Consider the following 20,699-nt stretch of genomic DNA (forward strand, 5'->3'; position numbering starts at 1 on the left):
AGGAGTTTGCCCCCTCACATATACTAATGTGCCACAAACAGGACTTTAATATCACCAACCATTCCCATGTTATTACGGTGTATCCATATAAATGGCCCACCCTGTATTACAATAGTGCATGCTTGTATTTAATTTAAACATGGCAAAGGTTGAAATAATGAGTTTAGGCCATGAGACAAAAGCTCAGCCTTCAAACTGCTTTAAATACTCCGTTTCAGGCATATTCAGAGGGCATATTCCTAATATGGTCATCTCAGACAGAGATACCCACCCGCACATGCTGTTCCTAAACAGTTTAATTTAGTAGAGTCCAGGAAATCCATTTTATGAAGCCCCTTTAAGGTCTCTATTGTTATACAAGACAAACAAAGATCTAAGGTAAAGTCTTACTACAATAAAATGGTGTGTCATCAACCATATCATTAATCCACTTACTATAAGTGCAGCCGGATTCTCTGAGCACGTCATTTCACTACTTTACCTAAGTCCCTATAAATTGTCCTTCAGTTGTCCTTTACCTTTCCATCTCATCACGATGTTTTCCATTAAGGTCAAAAGTACTTAGGATCAGACAAAGGATGCGATTAAACTATCCATAAGTAGAAAGGGGCTGATTGCTAAAACTTAAAATGCTCAAAGGTTTTAGCAACACCTTTGAAACAGAAATAAATAGTGCTTTTGTTGGAGACTGTTTTAAGCAGCACATTACTAGACCTTCGGTATGCTGACGGATACTTCTGCTCCTTGTGGATTTGAAGCATAACACTAACAGATGCTCTGCAAAGGAATCAGCAGTATCAATTTAACCTCTAAGCATGCAGATTAAAATGTGCTGAATCCAGATATGACAATTAAAATACCAAGGTGTTTCAATTTCAATTTGACTAAATTGTCAAACTTGTGTCTATTTATGGTTACCAACAATTTTTTAAATCGCAACATCTTAAAAATTGGGAAACAGTCGGTATAGAACAGACTTAATATGAAACATCACATTAGAAAATAAAGCATTATTTTATATCAGTTAAAATAAATAACAGCTGCTCCGAATTTAATTAGAGCTGTCCAAGCCAGGTCAGGGTGTTGAGCCTAGGTGGGATGTTGTGGCATTGCAAAATGTCAGTTTCATCAATTATCTATTCAATTCAATTCAATTCAATTTTATTTATATAGCGCCAAATCACAACATAAGTCGCCTCAAGGCGCTTCATAGATACAGAGAAAAACCCAACAATCATATGACCCCCTATGAGCAAGCACTTTGGCAACAGTGGGAAGGAAAAACTCCCTTTTAACAGGAAGAAACCTCCGGCAGAACCAGGCTCAGGGAGGGGCGGCCATCTGCTGCGACCGGTTGGGGTGAGAGAAGGAAGACAGGATAAAAGACATGCTGTGGAAGAGAGACAGAGGTTAATAACAGATATGATTCAATGCAGAGAGGTCTGTTAATACATAGTGAGTGAGAAAGGTGACTGGAAAGGAAAAACTCAATGCATCATGGGAATCCCCAGGCAGCCTATGTCTATTGCAGCATAACTAAGGGAGGATTCAGGGTCACCTGGTCCAGCCCTAACCATATGCTTTAGCAAAAAGGAAAGTTTTAAGCCTAATCTTGAAAGTAGAGATAGTGTCTGTCTCCTGAATCCAAACTGGAAGCTGGTTCCACAGAAGAGGGGCCTGAAAACTGAAGGCTCTCCCTCCCATTCTACTTTTAAATACTCTAGGAACAACAAGTAGGCCTGCAGAGCGAGAGCGAAGTGCTCTAATAGGGTGATATGGTACTACAAGGTCATTAAGATAAGATGGGGCCTGATTATTTAAGACCTTGTATGTGAGGAGCAGGATTTTGAATTCAATTCTGGATTTAACAGGAAGCCAATGAAGGGAAGCCAAAACAGGAGAAATATGCTCTCTCTTTCTAGTCCCTGTCAGGACTCTTGCTGCAGCATTTTGCATTAGATTGGATCTAGAATCCAAAAAATGTTGGTTTCATCACTAACAATCACAAGAGAACAGTACATTGTGATATAAAATGGAAAATTGGATGCATATTATAGGACGAATGGTCACCTGAAAGTCAACACATATCCCCATTTGGGCCTTTTTTTCTCCAACATTCAACAGTCAAAATGTATTTAAGTCATTTTTTGGTTTTGATTGATAACTTTTGATCTTTAAACTAAGAGAATAGCATATAATGACTGAAAATTTTAAGTATCATTTTCAGTTGCTGTAACCCTAAATTAGTAATGTCTGACTACATTTATATCAAAAGCAGTTTGACTGTAGGGCAGTGTTATTCACCACATGCCAGCAAACCACTTAGCGATAAGGTCCGGTTGTATTGTAGCCACATGCTTAAGAAAAAATGCTTACTTTCAGAAAACTAGAAGTAACTGTAGCTGCCAAATAAAGACTTTTACATATTTTGTCATAATGGTTTTTCTTTGTAAAAGATACCTTTGAGCAGCCAAGCGTGTTATGTTAACTTTAAACAGGGGTCTGATGAATGGTAGGAGGTTAATCTAAACAGGCTGCAACAAATCATTTAACAAGATCATGTCATGATTTTGACATTGTAATTGAACTTTCAGACAATAAGAAAAATATAGAACATCTTTTTATTTGAGGTTACATGTCGGTATTCCTGAGTCAGTACCAGCAGTATATTTAATTATTAAACCACATATACAGCAACCTCTCCCCTCCTCTAGTCCTGTTATGTACTGTCTGTTCAGTCTGTGCTGCCATTAACCCTCTCAGGCTCAAATTAAACTTTTTGTTGCTAATGCACAACCAAGTCCTGCAGTGGTACTTCTGAGTAAAAAAAACCTCAGAAAGGTTGTTAGTTTTTAACTGTTGCAAATCGGCAACGCCTGCCTTGAGAGGGTTAAGTAAATGGGGACAAGGGAAGACTTTGCCAAACTCTTGTGTACCAAGAAATACGTTTATTGATGTTTGTGGCAATTTCTGCTGGTTGCCAATAGACTTTGATAAACGCCACAGATAACTCATTGCCCCTGTCTCTACTGTTGCACATTGTGTTTGCATTGCCTAATCATCCCTCCCCGCCTCAATGGCAGCCACCCAGTTTTTACCATGCAGAAAGAATCACTGTGTCTGACCGAAGTGTCGTGCAAAAACAAGGCGGCGGATTATTTTTATTTAATATGACACATTTTTGCACTCACTTCAGCTGCTGACAGCTTTTCAGCACATTTACATCAAGGGCCATATTAAAGGAGTCTGTGAATTTACTGTGTCATCCTTGAAGATGTATTATGTGCCTTTTTCTTAGCTGAGAAAAAGAAAATGAAATAGTCTTGGTTTAGAATTAGGTTTCAAGCATTTGATTAACTGATGCTTCCATATGGATTTCTGTTTTAAAGGTACACATGAAGTGGCATTAGTGCCTTCCATTCATCATTATTAGGATAAATATGGCTTATTTGTTTATTCTACACTTTCAATCGAGTCCAGCCTGTGGCATTATGCTGTTTTGTTTCACTTCCTCCAATCTGACTAGCATCTTTTATTCCTGCTAATATAATTTCCTGCTTCTTCAAAGCCGTATTGTGATGTGTTGTGTTTAGAATTTCCTTACAAGTTTTCTTACAATGCTCCTGAGTGCTTTTCTTGTCATTTAAAGCTGAAAGGATTATTGTTTTATGTTTCTTCATTGTGATTTGAGGTTGTTCATTTGTTTCCCAGGTCCATGGGGAAGATGTATGGGCAGCGACTGCGGCCTGGGTGGCAGCCAAAGCCGGGCAGTCTGGTGTGCCCATGTGGATGGCTGGACAACACTTCACACCAACTGTGACCAGGCACAGCGTCCCTCAAACCAGAGAAACTGTTTCCGTGTATGCGACTGGCACAAGGACCTTTATGACTGGAAACTGGGTGCCTGGAATGAGTGCGTGCCAGTATCAGCAAGGACCTTTGGGGCCCCACGGCAGTTCACGTGCAGTGGAGGCGAAGAGGGCATTCAGATCCGGGAGGTGGGCTGCATACTCAAGTCAGACGAATCTCCAGCAGAGGATGCCATCTGTGAGTACTTTGAACCCAAGCCTCGTCTAGAGCAGGCATGTTTGATCCCTTGCCCTCAGGATTGTGTGGTTTCTGAGTACTCGCCATGGACATCCTGCTCCAAAACGTGTGGAACAGGCCTCAGGAACAGAGTGCGCAGTGTCCTAGTCCCTCCGCTTTTTGGAGGCGCTGCCTGTCCCAACCTGACTGAGTTCCAGTCTTGCAAACCAGGGCCTTGCACAGGTCCAGAGGGCATGTACAGTCTCAGGGTTGGACCGTGGAACTCTTGTGCCCTCCCGCAGACTCGGACAGCTCGCCAAGTTAAACGCAGGAAAGGCAAAGGGCAAGGGCTCCGGGAGAGGGCAGGAGTAAAAGATCCCGAGACTAGGGAGCTTATCCAGAAGAAGCGTACCAGGAACCGCCTCAACCGGCAAGAGAGTCCCTTCTGGGACATTCAGGTGGGCTACCAGAATCGGGAGGTGACTTGCATCCATAGGAATGGGAGCACTGTGGGACGCAAGTGAGTGGCAATATTTTTGTAGTAATGTGTATGTTGTTGGTTTTTTGTTTGTATGTGTGCTTTTATTCCCCCTCAGCATAAATTTAAGCTTCCTTTCTTAGGTATTACTGCAAATGCTTTTGCTGAATTTTTAAACTAAAGCATGTTTCCCCTGCCTTTCAGGCTTTTTGCCTAATGTAATCAATATCTCTGTTTTCATATTTTCTTTGTGTTGCTGACTATTGATTACTCTATGTATTTGTATGTTTGTCCATTTATTGTTGTCAGAAGGTTCATCTGGTGAATTTCTGAACATGAAGCCAAATTTGTCCTCCTGAAAGTTTTTCTTCACCCTGTCATGAAGTGACATGCAGGGGAGGATGTTTATCCGCTGTGTCTTTGTCACTGCTGTGCTGTCAGAGCAATGAGGCACAACTCCCCGTACATTGTATTTCATGTCAACTTCTGAGGATGGAAGTGGAAAAGAAAGACTCCTTTTGTGACATGAGATCAATCTGAACTATGAATCTGTGTGGTACTTCGAAATATGGCAATTTTCAGTGTTTTGCCCTGTGGTTTCGAATCAGATGTTTTATGAAAAATTGAACAAATCAAGCGTTGCTCAAAATGCCACAAGGATGTTTTTCTTGCAAAAAAACCCCCGAAGGAACAAGGTTATGGTAACCAAGGATATAGGTTAAAGGCACAGTTTACACAAACAATTCATTAATTGCAGTGCAGCCTCAGTCATCTATATCCTTACAGGCCCCTATGGGTGTGGATGAGCCTATACTGGACAAACAAAGAGAGCTCTCTGACAGTGCCTTTCAGAGCATAAAGCAGGGAATGCAGTGTATATCATAGCCAAACACTATCATGAGGCCAAACATGGCTCCCCTGCCACTCTGCATTTCATTGGACTTTAATGTGTAGCTCTTCCTGCCAGAGGGTGCAATCTATCAAAGCTGCCTTCTCAGAGAGAGATGTATTGGATCCCTATATTCAATATATGACACATGGTGAGCTGAAAGATGATTTTTAGTTTAAAATCTTCAATCTAAACAAGTTTATATGCAATACAAAAAAACAGAATACTCAGTACAGAACTTGTTACCTCCGTACATTTTACTTTCCAGCTCAGGACTGTGCAGGGGCTAGAGTCTATTCCATAGTTACTGGGTGACGAGTGGGGTACACAGAGAGAGCCCACGCAGACGCAAGGAGAACAAGCAAACTCCACACAGTAAGGCCCGGTCCGGCTGGTGGATTCAAACCTAGCACCTTCTTGCTGTGAGACGACGATGCTAACTATTACTACTTTGTTTTAAATTCATGTCATACTATCCAAAAATGTACATAGGATATAGGATCAGGAATATAAATGACAGGACCTCCATTTTCTCCCACATTCTGATGAATGCTACAGATCCAAAGTGTTAGCAGGTCTGTTGACATGGCCAAAATAAATCAGGAAAATATAGATTTCTCAGCTTCTTCCTGATGTGTTGTGTTGCTTGTTTTCCACTCAGCTCGGCCTCATTAGAAAACATAAAATAGTCACAAAAAAGTAATCTAATTCACATGTGTGTGTTCATGGATACAAATCATCAGTATGGATATATAGTTAAAGTATTTCAATAGGAAGTATATTTTGTTTATGAAACACATATTTTGCCCAGAGATAGATGGGAGGCATAACCACGCCAATGAAGAAAACAAAGCTTTAAAAGAGGTGAAAAATATTGCATTATAACCGAAAACATAATTTTCTGGAAATAAAAACCTAATTGTTTTTAATTCCATTTTAATATATTTTAGTTCAGACAATCCAGGCTCAGGTACGGTTATTATAAAGACACTCTATTTAAGCTGCTTTAGCCTGCTGCATGCTCCAAGCTGCTTTGCAACCCACCTTCATTCCAGGTCCTCCTTTTTGTGCTGTTTCATAACGTTCCATCGTCAGTGTCAAATCTGTTGTCATGCATGCTCCTGCTCTGTTCTGTTCTTGTCTCTTGTTGCTGCTCCTCTCCCCACGTTCAGGTTTCCAATTATGCACATAGTAGGGGTCGGGGCAATTACTGCAAATGGAAATCTTTTTATGCTTAAGAGTGAACTGCAGAACAACACGGCATGTTCACATAACAGACAAGTGGATAATCTAGTGTCATTATGTGTGATTTAACCCTCTCAGGCTCAAATTAAACTTTTTGTTGCTAATGCACAACCAAGTCCTGCAGTGGTACTTCTGAGTAAAAAAAACTCATAAAATATGTATGTGGGGTAATCAGGTTGTTAGTTTTTAACTGTTGCAAATCTGCAACGCCTGCCTTGAGAGGGTTAAGAGTGAAGTTACTAAAAGAAACCTCTAAAGACATAGATAAAGAAATTGGTTTGAGAGACATCAATTGTGAGTGGGAGATAAAATAAGTCAGTAATTGTAAAGCAATATCATAAAGTGAAAAATGGAACCACATCAAACAAATCACTATTCAAATAGGTCACTAAATTACACCTTCAGTGGGTACTTTTACCCAAAATACACGGTTTAACTGTACGAGTGCTTCCACTTATACTGCTAAGCCGATGGGGAATCTAATCTTTTGCCCTGACATTATAGCTGTGAGCTACACTGTCTGACTCAAAATAAGATAGATCAAATAGCTCTCAGCTCCATCTCACTCACTCTAGTTCCTGCCTGAAATGCCCATCAAACATTTACTCCCCTCTCTGCTAGAGATCACCGTATTTGATAGAAGGGCATTGCTAACAGAAACCTTTCACTGTATCTTTTTTATTAACATGATTAATTACAACAGAGATACTCTAGCAGTATGCTGTTCTCAAAACTTACATTCATTAAGTAAACATCAGACTTATTGTTCCCTAGTAAATTTTAGTCGGTGCTAAAGTCTAATGTCCCTCCCACAGACTCTGTTGTGGAGAAACTATTTTTTCTGACTGGCTAATTGATATTATGAATCATTATCTCTAATGAGCTCATATACAGTTGCATACATTTTGTATCCTGGGAAGATTGCAGGATTGCATTGCTGTACCAAAATGAAAAAGCCAAGCTGGGCGACTGTGGCTAGTCACTGGAAGGTGTCCGGCTGATCTGCTTCACAAGTGTCCTTGGGCAAAATACTGAACCCCAAAATTAGTCCGATGCCTCCATCAGTCTAGTTTTGTGTCCTGGATAAGACAAGAGTTGTATGCTAGGTGTGGTTTGCTGGTTTTTCCCATCTGGTCTACGCATCTTTTCCAATGCTTACTTATTTTTATCCTGAGTGGGGACATACTTTACCTATATTTCAAAGTGCTTAACACTACTTTGACAGCTACATGATATAGTTGGTTTTCCACTGCAAGTTGAAACAGTTTATACTGCAAGCCAAGATTACAATAATGGTATAAAAGAAATTAAAAAAACCAAAAAGAGAAGGTACATTTTCTGTCTGTTCTATACGGAAGAGGATTAGGGCCACTGGAAAAAAAAGGTGGGCACGTCTTTTTTTTCTCTTCTTTTCCTGAATTCTGAGAAAAAAGTCAGAATTCTGACTTTAATCTCAGAATTCTGACTTTTTTCTCAGAATTCTGAAAAAAAATTTTTTTGATGAAAAGTCAGAATTCTGACTTTTTTCTCAGATTTTTTTTCCAGTCAGGACATGAATAAAAAATATTTAGTCTTTACCGGGATGTAAAATTAGGTAAATACAACCACAGATAAATAACATCACATGACATATTACATTGTTTCAAAATGTATTTAACTATTAAACCAAAATACAGAAGCAGTGTCTGAATCTAAGTGCACCTAATGACTCACTTTTAGCTGCTATAACTTAAAGTACATAGTGTTGCTGCAGTTCATTGAGGATTGCAGGCATTTATTTATGTACAACGCTATTATGGTTTATCCAAATCATTTCAATCAGGTTGCAGTCTGAACTTTGATTGGGCCATTGCAACACCTTGATGCTATTCTTTTTTGTGATTTTGCTTGTGTGCTTGAGATCATTTTCCTGTTTCTGCCACACTTTAGCTGTGAGAGACAGTTTACATAGAGGTATTCATAGTATACATAACAGTATATAGAGTTTGCAGTTGACTCAATGACTGCAAAGTAATTGAAGTCATTGAGTTGGTGTGGGCTTCTTTTATAGCCTAAATCAGCGGTCGCCAACCTCCGGGCCTCGGACCAGTATCGGTCCGTGAGTCGTTTGGTACCGGGCCGCGAGAGTTGAGGCTCAGGTGTGAAATGTATGGTTTTCAGGGTTTTTATCGGTTTTCAGCGTTATTTTGTTATCGTTTTTATCGTTAACTCGGTTTTCCTGGGTCTTTTCACGTGTGTTATGAATAAATACTCGGTACTAGTTTTATTTTGTTGTATTTATCCGCGACACCTTACAGGCCGGTCCGTAGAAAATATTGTCGGGCATAACGGTCCGTGGCGTAAAAAAGGTTGGAGACCGCTGGCCTAAATCATTACCCGTCCACCACAGTGTTTGACAGTTGGTGTGAGGTGGTTGCGCTAATATGCAGTGTTTAGTTTTCAAGGTTCAAGGTTCAAGGTTCTTTATTTGTCACATGCATAGTTATACAAGTATAACACACAGTGAAATGTAACCTGAAACGCTCCTCGACATGTGCAAAAATGGGGGGGTAGAAGAAGAACATTATATAAATAGTATATACATTAGGTGAATGTGCAGTAGTAGCAGCAAGCAGGTGAATTCTGTGAATTTTCTTCACACATGGTACTCTGCATTATGGCCAAACATGTCCACATTGGTCTGATCAGTCCAAAGACATTGTTGGCAAAGTCTTGTGGTTGGTTCAGATGCAATTTTACAAATCTAAGCCAGGCTGCCATGTTATTTTTAGAGAGACGAGGTTTTCTCCTGGCAACTCTTCCAAATAAGACACACACCTTTCTCGAGATAGTTGCACTATCATGAATAACCTGCTATGTGAGGTCTGAGATGTGGCTCTTGGGTTTTCCGCTATTTCTCTTAGCATTGCTACTCCGACCTTGGGTTAAATTTTCCTAGGTCATCCAATCCAGCCAAAATTGGAAACAGCCTTTAATTTTTTGAATTTATGAATAATCTTTCTCATTGAAGACTGAGAAATGGTTTTATAATCCTTGCCAGATTGATGGGCAGCAACAAAATCATTGCTGAAGATCATTCACAATCATTGGCGATGTCTTTCCTTCGTGGCATGGTGTTATGATTCAGACTGCCAAAACTTATATTGTTATTATATTTCAATACTTTCAATATACTTTTACACTGCTTCTGCCTGTTGGCTTGATTTTTGGTGAATAAATAATGACATGGAGTAATATGTTGTTATCTGTGGTTGAATTTGTTAAGGCCCGTTAGGAATCTGATTATTTCTATTATGTCCTGATATCTAAAACCTTACTGCTTTCTTTTTACCATGGCTATAGATCTACAATCATCCATGGATAGCTTTCAATATGCTACCAAGCAAAATGGGCTATTTTAGTGAGAACTGCAGCTAGCTAAGTAAGAGAAAAAGGAAATGGATTCAGCAGATTATCATATTATGAAGCACCCTCACAAAAGAAAAAAAATCCTGGAAATAGTGGTAAAAAGAATGCTATCATCAAAGCAGACTGGAATATACTTTAATATGTTTTTCAGTTAATTTAGTTGCATTTGGAGGTTGGGGCGATCGTGGCTCAAGAGTTGGGAGTTCGCCTTGTAATCGGAAGGTTTCCAGTTCGAGCCCCGGCTTGGATAGTCTCGGTCGTTGTGTCCTTGGGCAAGACACTTCACCCGTTGCCTACTGGTGGTGGTCAGAGGGCCCAGTGGTGCCAGTGTCCGGCAGCCTCGCCTCTGTCAGTGCGCCCCAGGGCTGCTGTGGCTACAATAGTAGCTTGCCATCACCAGTGTGTGAATGGGTGGATGACTAGTAAAGCGCTATATAAATACAGGCCATTTTACCATTTATGTGAAAGGGTAAGTTATTTCTGGCATGTTATAATAGCATTTAACCTTTTGTATTGTCATTTTCTTGCATCCCATGTGGGATAGAATAATAGGAAATTATTATTAAAAAGGTAAATTACTTAAATTGTTACACAATTTTGTTTTATGATTTTTCCAATCTAACAGTTAAGTTCAAGTTCCAAACTTTAACTTCTAGTTAAAAAAATGTAATTACTCTGGAAACTTTAGATTGACAGCAGCAATGACTAACAACACACTAGTAGCCTTCATAGTCTACATGTTCTACTGAGGCTCCTGATCTTTTTCACAAATTGCAGACTGGTTGTTTGTATAGTATGAAAAATGCTGCATAAATGTATGTGTGAATGGATGCAAAGTAAAGTACAGCCCATAACTACAGCCCATTCACCGAATGTAAATACCACCAAGAGGCTATTGAAAGCCTGCTGTCTGACTGTGGTCGTAATGCCTTCCTACCTTTGAATACTTTTCATCTTTCCACGACATTTTTTTAACGTATAAGAACGCGTGGAAATAGTAACACACAGTTTTACTTTTCTCTTATGAAATAACATTTTTTTTCTATGCCTAAGCACTTTGAACCTAACATTTGCCGCTCACACTCCAATGGGGGCAGCTGTGGATTTAGTATCTTGCCCAAGGATAATTTGACATGAAGAGTAGAGGATCAAACCACCTTCAAATTGGTACTCAACCAACCTCTACCTTCTTCCTAGCCGCCCATGGTGAAAACATACAACAAAAAAAAAACAGAGTGTAAAAGGAACAACCCTTTCACCACAGCTGCCATTATTTGCCCGAATGTTTCTTGCTGAAATAGCTGCTGACAATATTCAAGTGCTTGACCATCACTATTTGCATAGCCAAGACGAAAACATACAGACTAACTTAATACAGATGACAAAAAGCAACTTTACTGTCATTATCAGCCACACAAAAATTACATATAGAAGTTGTTCAGCATAAGGTCAGCATGAAAGCAAAAACCAAAGTTTCATTGCTCGTGTACTAACTTTGGTATTTTATAAACAGGGTATATTTTATTGACTCTTCAAAGGTTGTGCTCACTAAGATCTTACAGATCTGAGGATGTGGTGCATGCAGTCTGGACAGTTTAGTTTAAATTGCAAATTACACCTGTGAGACTTGTAAAACGCCAAACAGGTGTCAATAAGTCTCTGTAACATGTATTGGTGTAAACCTTTGATGTCTTTACTAAGTGAATGTAAAGTAATCAACTATTCTTTTAAAGAGCTGCTTCTTTGGATCTATCCTCTCGCTTTCTGTTCCTTGACTGACATTAAGTTAAAATGTCGTCTCTGCTCCCTTCAAACTTGTGCTTGTGCGACGGCTCTGATCTCTTAGAAGGATTTGGTGACAGTGCCAATAGAGCACGCCTCTATTCATATCACATTTCAGTCACACACCACTTGTACTCTAAGATTTAATCAATTATGTACTAAATCTATTCATTAATGCTTTGTTTGCGCCAAGCTCTCAGCACTAACTGGGATCAAATATTTCAAAGGAGCCGTGAAAACAACTCACATGCCCTTAGGAACATAAATATTAATCCTTGACTTGTTTATTTCTTGTTCTAAAATATTCATAGTTGTTTTTGCCACTTGCGGAAAAAAAAAGGAAAAAAAAGTGGAACAAACTTCCCAGTGCAGCAAAAAAAAAAAAACAGTCATCTGCGGACCGGGTGCTCTCCAAACATCTTGCTCACTTCATTTCCAATTTCGTTTGATGAACATCTGTCAGTGAGTCGCTTCTTACTCTGTTGCCGACAACTCATCCTAAACAGGCCAGTTTCCTTATAACTTGAGCTGCTGTCCTGTTGATTGGGCTTGTTTCTTACTTAATTTGATGCAGACCCATATGGAAAAGATATATATAAATCTTATAAAGTTTGTATCTGTCTTGTGTGAAACTTGTATGAAAAGCATACAAGAGTGAAAAAAGATATAAGATCCCTTGAAAAATTATATAAATGAAACTTGTATGTTTTGGATACTTACTAAAACAATATATGAGAGTAATGAGGAAGTGGCCACTTTCATGAGTAAATCATATAAGTCTTATATGATTCACTATATGAAGTAGGCCACATCTTATGCAAGTCTTTAATAAGTTTTTTCTATTTCTTTTCCATATGGGGAAGGTCGTACAGCGATCGACTAATTTTATTTTTTGAGACCACATCTATCCCCCAGATATTTTTCTTTTATTAAAAAAAGGCTGCTTTAATCGTTTTGACCCACATCAATTTCGTTTTTTGGTCATTTGACATTCAAGTAACAAGTGTGTACAGGTGTTGAATTACAGTATGCAGACTTTCTGGCTGTCTGCATCTTGTCTGTTGGAGTCCATTGCTGAAAGTATATGTATTAAACCTACATGCTTAAGAATGAGCACTTTTCAGACATCATCTACTTATTTAAATAGAATCTGATTGTGTCCTCATTCTGTCTGAATGACTGAGATGAAGAAATAATGACTTCTTTTCGCAACTTTGAAATCTCCACAAAAATGCTTGGGCATGCACACAACAAACGGCAACGACTCAAAGGATCCAGCTGCTGAGAAAATGGGTCACTGGCTGCATTAAGGGGCTTTTTAAAAACACAAGAAGTTCCATCTGAGACAGGAAATCGAGCCATCACCCTCTGTGCGCCACATTCACTGTTTAAATTCCTCATTGTTTTCCTCCCAAGCAAGATGAGCCGGCACACCAAGCATGTTTGGCAGAAAAACAGAACTAAGATTTTTCACAGTGTCGCTCCAGTAGCACTTCAAAGACTGCAGAGGTGTTTTAATCTGTGAAGACACAGGAGTTAAAAGAAAAAAAGACAGCACAACTGAGCTCATACATTTCCTGATTTATACCAAAAGTCTGAGTTGCTGGAGGTGAAGTGTGGTGGCAACGTCTAAATGAGAGGTTTCTAAATGAAGCAGAGCTGTAATTAGCACTAATAGCTCGTCAGCTGCTTTGCCTCAAGGGGAGAGACATCGAGAACGAGTACCAGAAAGCAGTCGGCTTTAGTTAGAGCAAATTTCTAATGATTCGGAAGGGACCCAAAGAGGAAGGGTTATTCATTACGTCTAAATACTGTTTAGATGATCAAAAGATGTTTGTGAGCGATTGATCAGAAGTTGTTTTGGCTGTCTTAACACATGACACACACCGTGCCATACCATTCCTTTTTTACTCTTAATGTGAAACTGATTATGCAGTGTGTATGCTAATGAGAAGCTAACGACAGTTAAGGGCGGAGGGTTCAAAGCTTCATGTGTGGTATCACACATGTCGATGCAAAGTCTTACGCCAACAGGCAACTTAGCACATTGACATTAAAATAGAATTGAGAGCTTGCTGAAAACTTCAGTGCCATTGTAATGAGGCATCAGCAAGCTGTACACCGCATGACTTGGATGAAGAAGTAGAATAGTGAAATGTTAAGTGGATTCATTAAGTCAATGAATCTACAGGCAGTTTTCAACAATGCTGATATCTGGTATTTTTTATTAAGAAAAACATTTTAACACATTATATTCTGACTAATATATGTAACTGCAGAGCTCCTTCAGTGACAGACTGCTGCATCCTCGATGCATGAAGGAGCGTTTCCGCAGGTCCTCCTCCCTGCAGCTGTCAGACTGTACAATCAAAACTGCTCCCAACAAACATAGATGTTTACATCAGCGCTGTAATTTGCACTACACTATTTGCACTATTATCAACCGATTCACACTATAACCAGGGTTTGCCTCTTAACTTCATTTAATTTTATTTAATCTAGTAACGGTACAGTAGTCTGTTTTTGGTAACTATTGTCCTTGATGTAAATATGTAAAAATTGTGTATGTTTCTGTTCTGTCTCTTGTGTACTGTTTGTTTGTATATGTGTCTTTCTTGCTGGTGTTACACCCAGATTTCCCCTTGTGGGACAATTAAAGGATTATTTTATTCTATTCTAGCGGCTTTCTTACCACGAATGCTGTATCTGTATGCTAAATGTCGGCCTATATCCAAAAAACTGATTACCCTGCTCTTGACTTATAATATCCATTCACAATTCTTATAATTTTCCTTTTTCTTTCTTTTTCTGAAAAAAAACAACTTAAGTTGGATCTTCCATACTCATTTTCAGTTCCGTCTATTTTCCTTTGACTCTTCTAGCATAGCTTTGCACAATTCAAAGTAATCATTCTCGATCTTATACTTCCTACATCCTCTCAGTTCAACCTCTCTCTGAAACAAGCTGTTGCCCCTTGCAAAAAAAAGGCTTGAATAGCAGGTGGGTGGGCTTCTTCACGCACAGTCAGAGATTAAGGTTATCGTCTCTCATTAGCATCACACAGAGCCAAAAGTAGGGGAAAAAACTGTCTCAAACTGAGCATTTAGAGCAGTCAGTGGCCTGAGCATTTGGTTGCATGTGCTCACGTGTTCATGGCCATTTGACCAGCAACCACATTTATATGCAGAGGTTCCAAATGTTTTCAGATTTAAACATTTGGATCACATGCTATTTTACTTAAAGTATTACATGGATTTAACTATTTTTTCTTTTAAGTGATAAAAAGAAAAATATCTGGAAGTCTTTGTTCTGAAAATTCAGTTATTATTTAATTTAACGTCATTTTTTTGTAATGCTATCACTTTAGACAGTTACAATTTTATAACCTCTGTCTGTGGTAATCACTGACAGTTATGGACACAGTAACCCTCTGCACTCATGGTGTCACAGCATCAGCAAACTAACAAAAAGATAAACAAAACACAACCTGAGCAACTGATCTAAACTGAACAACCCTGTAGGCCAGAACACATTTGAGATGAGTTTATTTGTTATTTCAGTTCCATGATTTTCATGTCATGAAAGAAATAATGGGAATAATAGTGTAAACTATAGATAGACATTGTATACTTTTGGACCTTTGACTAGTTCAGGTTATTAAAACTATTGAGTTACAATTCTGAAATAAAAACATGAATTTATGTTACTTAGATTACTAATTTTTGTAGTTATTTTGAACATTTGGATTAAGAGTCTGGGTGATAGCTTACCCAGGGCTTACCCCGTCATTCATCCTATGAAAGCGTAATTGGATCAGGGGTCGGTTGGTTGGCTGGTTGACTGGGGCTCAAGGGCTCAATTACAAGTGTAGCATATTCTCTATTTTATTTGTAGTTTTGTTAGAGCTATAAATATTTTCTTTTCTTTTCAACCAACAGTCCAAATTTATATTGCATTAATGTTCTTATGATATCACTAAGATTTCATGTCATTCCTTTTTATCTTTTCCCAGCATGTGCTTAACAAGGGACCTTCCACTGACCATCCAGTCATGCGTTCTCCCCACGGACTGCAAGCTTACCGACTGGACCATTTGGAGCCCCTGCACCAAAACCTGCATGGACCCTGAATCTCCCAGAGGCAATCGGACTCGGACCAGACAGGTGCTCCAGTTCCCCGTGGGCGAGGGGGCGGAGTGCCCACTCCTGGAGGAGTTTGAATCTTGTGAACCTCAGGGTGAATCCATACCACCCTGTGCCACGTGAGTCACTCCTGATGATAGGGAAGAGATGCAGGGAGCACAGGTGGGAGTGAGTAGGGACTTAAAAAAACATTGAGTAAAGTGTAGATGTGGAATTCATAGCATGGTACACAACAGGAGCTCATGTTTCACAGGGATAGAACTGCATGCGATGTTGTGATGATACCCACCTCTTATTTATAGCATGGTTAAGAAAGATTGCAGGGATTCATGTAAGGCTCAGGCACAAATACAGCGAACCCAAAGTGTTTGGTATTCAACCTGACTGAGACAACACACGCTTCCTGCTGAGTTCCCTTTACACACACCACCCAGCTAATTTGCTCTTCTGGGTGGCCTGTGTGTTTATTTGCGTATATGTGTGTAAGTGAGACAGCATATTGAGATAGATTAGTTTAAGTGCTTGGGCTGGTGCCAGACACAAAGTAAAGACAAATGGATGGAGACTGTAAGGATATTATAATTCCAGAAAATTACACACACCCATACATTAAAACATTAAAAGCATTCTCACAGATGGTTCAGCATATATCAACTTATAATTGTGTGTGATCCTAATCCAATCCCGAACGTTTCTGTTGGGGATATGTACAACTAGCGGACTAGACAATTAAATGGTGGCTTCATCTGCGAGTTGACCCCAGATACAGTGGTCAGCTAGACAAACTTTTTATTCCTTATTAATTTACAAATATACATGCCTGTTAACTCTTGTTTTAAAGAGGACTGCAGAGGACAACACTCTTTTCTTTCTCTGACAAGTTGTAAACAAGCAGGCTTTATCAAACAGGCTGTATCAAAGTTTAATCTCTTGACTTGATCAATACAGGACCACAAGAAAGAAAGCTGCTAGTGCAAGCAATGTTTGTGTTAGCCACATTCAAAAAATGTATTTACATTATTTCAACAGTTTATTAAGTAACTTATTGTTGTCCAACACTGATGTGTCTGAAAATCTAGTAGGTTTTCAGAGACACAGCTATAAAATGATGCTTCACATCCTTGTAAAGGCTGCATAGTAAACTGAGGAGTGTAGACAACATTGGTTATAAACATCAAGTGCATATTTATGTTGTAAAGTGATGTCTGCAAGATTGTAAATATGCTTATCTTGCATTACATTACATGCATTACTCGCATGGTTGGTTCTCTCACTGTTGCCCATCGTTCCATGTTCTATGTTCACCTTGTAGTTACACCTGGAGAACCACAGAGTGGAGCGACTGTCGGGTTGACACATTGCTGAGCCAACAAGACCGTCGACGTAGCAACCTGACAGGGCTTTGTGGAGGAGGCTTACAGACGAGAGAAGTGTACTGTGTTCAGGCCAACGCTGAGCTTCTAAAATACCTCAACGACCTTCGAGAAAAGGACAAAGGTAAAGTTAAGAGTGTTCCTAAAGACCCTGTTGTGTATGTATATTAACTTTTGAGTTAGTACCTGATATCAAGATGTCATATACTGTATGATTTAGAAATTTTAAAATGTGTAATCTAATTTGATGGCTGATGGTTGCATCCTTCAGTACCTGATTTCGGGCCCTATTTGTATCATTGCTAGCCTAGAGTTAATTGTAATTGATCAGGTACTGGCCATTTAGAAAATGATTGCTGGAAGTGAAATTAGTCATAATTTCACCCAGTTACTTGCCATAGTTGCTAGCAGATTACTGTGCTTGCCCATAGTTTGCGTGAAAGATCCCAATTTTCAGTAAAATTATGAAGAATTTCTGCTCTTTGTTATGTTCATTCAGTCACAGTGGGCTACTGACAGTTTTTTGAGATGTTGATGTTCCCTTACCTCGGTGGCTCTCGAAATGTGGGGTATAAGAGATGGGCTTGGTCACTGTGACCTCACACACTGATTACTGAAGTCCCAGCGTGAAGCCTTGAGCTGAGCCTTACCGTCCTTTGGGACCATGTCTTACGAAATTGTCCTGATAGTGCATTCAAAAAGACTCATCCTAGTGACTGAGACCATGATTGTTGCCATTAAAAGTTACAGTTACAGTTAAAGTTAAAGTGTTACCACTTGTGCTTGTTGGTGATATTTTATAGAGTTTGTGTAGTCTGCTTCATCCACTTCAGAATGTAACAGGGAAAGGGGGGCACAAAGAAATACTTTCTTATTCTCATTTAAAACGTCTGGCTGTTATTAAATAATTATCTGAATCTTACAACCAAAGCTGTCATCTGATTTAAAACGTATAGAAATCATACATTTACCAACGAGACTGTACATCACTGTCACAACAGTGTTTGTTTTCATTCAAAGGCTTTATGGCTTTAATACCTGGGGGGCCGGTCTTTAGTCAAAATGCCCGGGCTGTTTTCTTTTGTCCCAGTCCAGCCCTGGGCACGACATGCAGTGAATTAATTTGAGAAGGTGCATCAAAAAATAAATGGCCGCGCCAGCGATGCACATCGCAAATCAGCTTGCATAGACACATTAGTTGTGCCTTTTCTTAATGACGGTATCTTAACTAACAACCCCAACTACCAGACTAAAAATAACTTAGCCTACTGGTGAGAGGGACGTTGTTAGCTTTCCACATTCCGACACTTCAAAAGCTTCAGGAGCTTTCCGCTCAGCGCAGCATCAGCACCACGGAGATACACGGATACATCCATAGACTTGAGACACAATGCATTATTGGGACTTTCAGGTGTATGGACCAATGTTTTATTTTCTGATCAAACCAGAAATCTTTAATATGCAGCTAGATTTGTCTTAATGCCAGTTAATGCAACATCGAAGCAGCTGGAATCCACAGCTGTGCGTGTTCATGGAGCTTGCATTTTCACCTGCTGGACATCACTACCTGACAAGTTTAACTGTCTTCAGAACATTGCAGAGGCCTTATTGACAGTATTTGGCTCTACATGTCTGTGTGAGCAGATTTTCTCTCACGAGTGTCCTCCGGTAGCCGTCTGAATGCTGGACGCTCGGAGACCTGTGTCTCTGAGTGGGAGACCAGAGCACACATGTGTATCTCTGTATTAACAAACATGCCATATTGGCTTAGTTTATTTTTCTTATCATTGTTGTGAGGAGACCATAAATAGCATTTGTATTTTCTGTTGTACAGCTCATTTGCTGTTATGGATTAAAAGGTGTCTTTTTTTGTTTCAAAATAGCTGATAGCTATTCGCTGATAGCTGCCAACATCTGCAAACAAATATAATTCTATAAAGTGGTTCTATATAGTGTGTAACTGTTCATATAGAGCGTTATTAAATTTATTGCTAATGCAATCATATGGCACACTGACTTTGAGGAAATTTTAAATGGCACTCGCCATCAGAAAGGTTGCCTACCCCTGATGTAGTGACTTTACCTCATTTCACAGCTTGTTAATACTGGTAACCTTTTCTTCACATACAACCAGCAACAAGCACTTTAGCATGTCTCTCAGCACAGCTTTTTTTTTAAGCTGAAATAAAAGTTGGAGCTGTAGCACTTCTATGATTCTCCACCTTAATGGGCCACCAGTGTTGCAGACCTTCTCACCTAGCAAGTGCTTCTTAAAATATGAAGTAGATCTCTTTACAAGTGTCAGATACTTACTATCATCCAGCTACAACATGATTTGACTGTGATGTTGTTCATGTCCTCTTCACCCACAAATTCAAAATTGTGCACACCTCCACAGACTAAAAGCTTTCTTCTCTGCAATCCTGCCAGCTGAGCTGCACTTGATGCTAGTATGTAGCGACTCATAAAGGACAGAAAGCAAAACAAATATGGAGGCGATTTTTTTCACAACAAATACAGTAAAATGTAACAGCAACTGAAAAGGGGTAAATAACGCAAATCTAAGTATACGAACCTGAATGCACTAAGGAGTTACTCTGGAATGTGTTAACCTCAAGACTCTTACTGGTTTACTGAATAATGTGGGATGTGATGGATTGACTGTTTTAGCCTCTGAAGGGGGACGTGCCCCTGTATTACTTAAAGACAGTCCCAGTGACTTTCACAGAGTGAGCTTTTGGATTTAGAAAAAGAAGACATCACTAACATTGGATTAGGACTCTCGGAACTGCAGAGAAAAAGTCAAATTGTTAATAAAATATGCTCTTTGTCATATTTTATGTTCTTGTCAAAGTCCAGTTTTTGTATTAATGTGTAAGGTTTCCTCTTTGAGGCCAGTGAGTCATTCAGTTTTCAACCTTTTTTTTGTCTGTTGTCTGAATCAACCGAACGGACATATACTGGAATCAGCAACCCATGACGGTGCACAGAGTTTGTCTGTGTCACAGCTCAGCCTCTGACTCATCTGACAGAGCAGCAACTCAATTTTTCTCCATTTTTCTGTCACTTTCACACAGAATGGGAGGCAAAAAATATATATCTTTCTTGCTGCATCTCTGTATGTTTATTAATAGAATCAGGTCCTTTTTTCTTCAAGATTCTGTAGGTTTTATCTTGTGAATTTGGACCTTCACTTCATTTTCATGCTCTTAAAAGCATTTTTTAAAAATCTACATTGACGTGATGTGTAGTCATAGCAAGTAACATAGCTTTTCTCTGCATACTGTTAAAATGTTGCAAACATGACTTCAGAACTTGTTATTCTACATTAATTATGGGAATACAAAATATACGAC

The 20,699-nt window shown here is 39.3% G+C and overlaps 1 protein-coding gene across 3 annotated transcripts in view; it reads left to right on the forward strand.

Moving 5' to 3' along the window:
• Positions 1–20,699, forward strand: part of LOC102307381 (thrombospondin type-1 domain-containing protein 7A) — a 205,616-nt gene that overhangs the window by 67,774 nt on the left and 117,143 nt on the right. For all 3 annotated transcript variants that reach the window (XM_005942851.2, XM_005942853.2, XM_005942850.2), the window contains exons 2-4: positions 3,712–4,546; positions 15,841–16,089; positions 17,283–17,467. In XM_005942851.2, the coding sequence (XP_005942913.1) occupies positions 3,712–4,546; positions 15,841–16,089; positions 17,283–17,467 (1,269 nt within the window). The remainder of the gene's footprint in view (positions 1–3,711; positions 4,547–15,840; positions 16,090–17,282; positions 17,468–20,699) is intronic.

This window comes from Haplochromis burtoni, unplaced genomic scaffold (genome assembly GCF_018398535.1).
Source record: "Haplochromis burtoni strain Fernald_Lab_line unplaced genomic scaffold, NCSU_Asbu1 Contig_351, whole genome shotgun sequence".
NCBI classification, from domain to species: Eukaryota; Metazoa; Chordata; class Actinopteri; order Cichliformes; family Cichlidae; genus Haplochromis; species Haplochromis burtoni.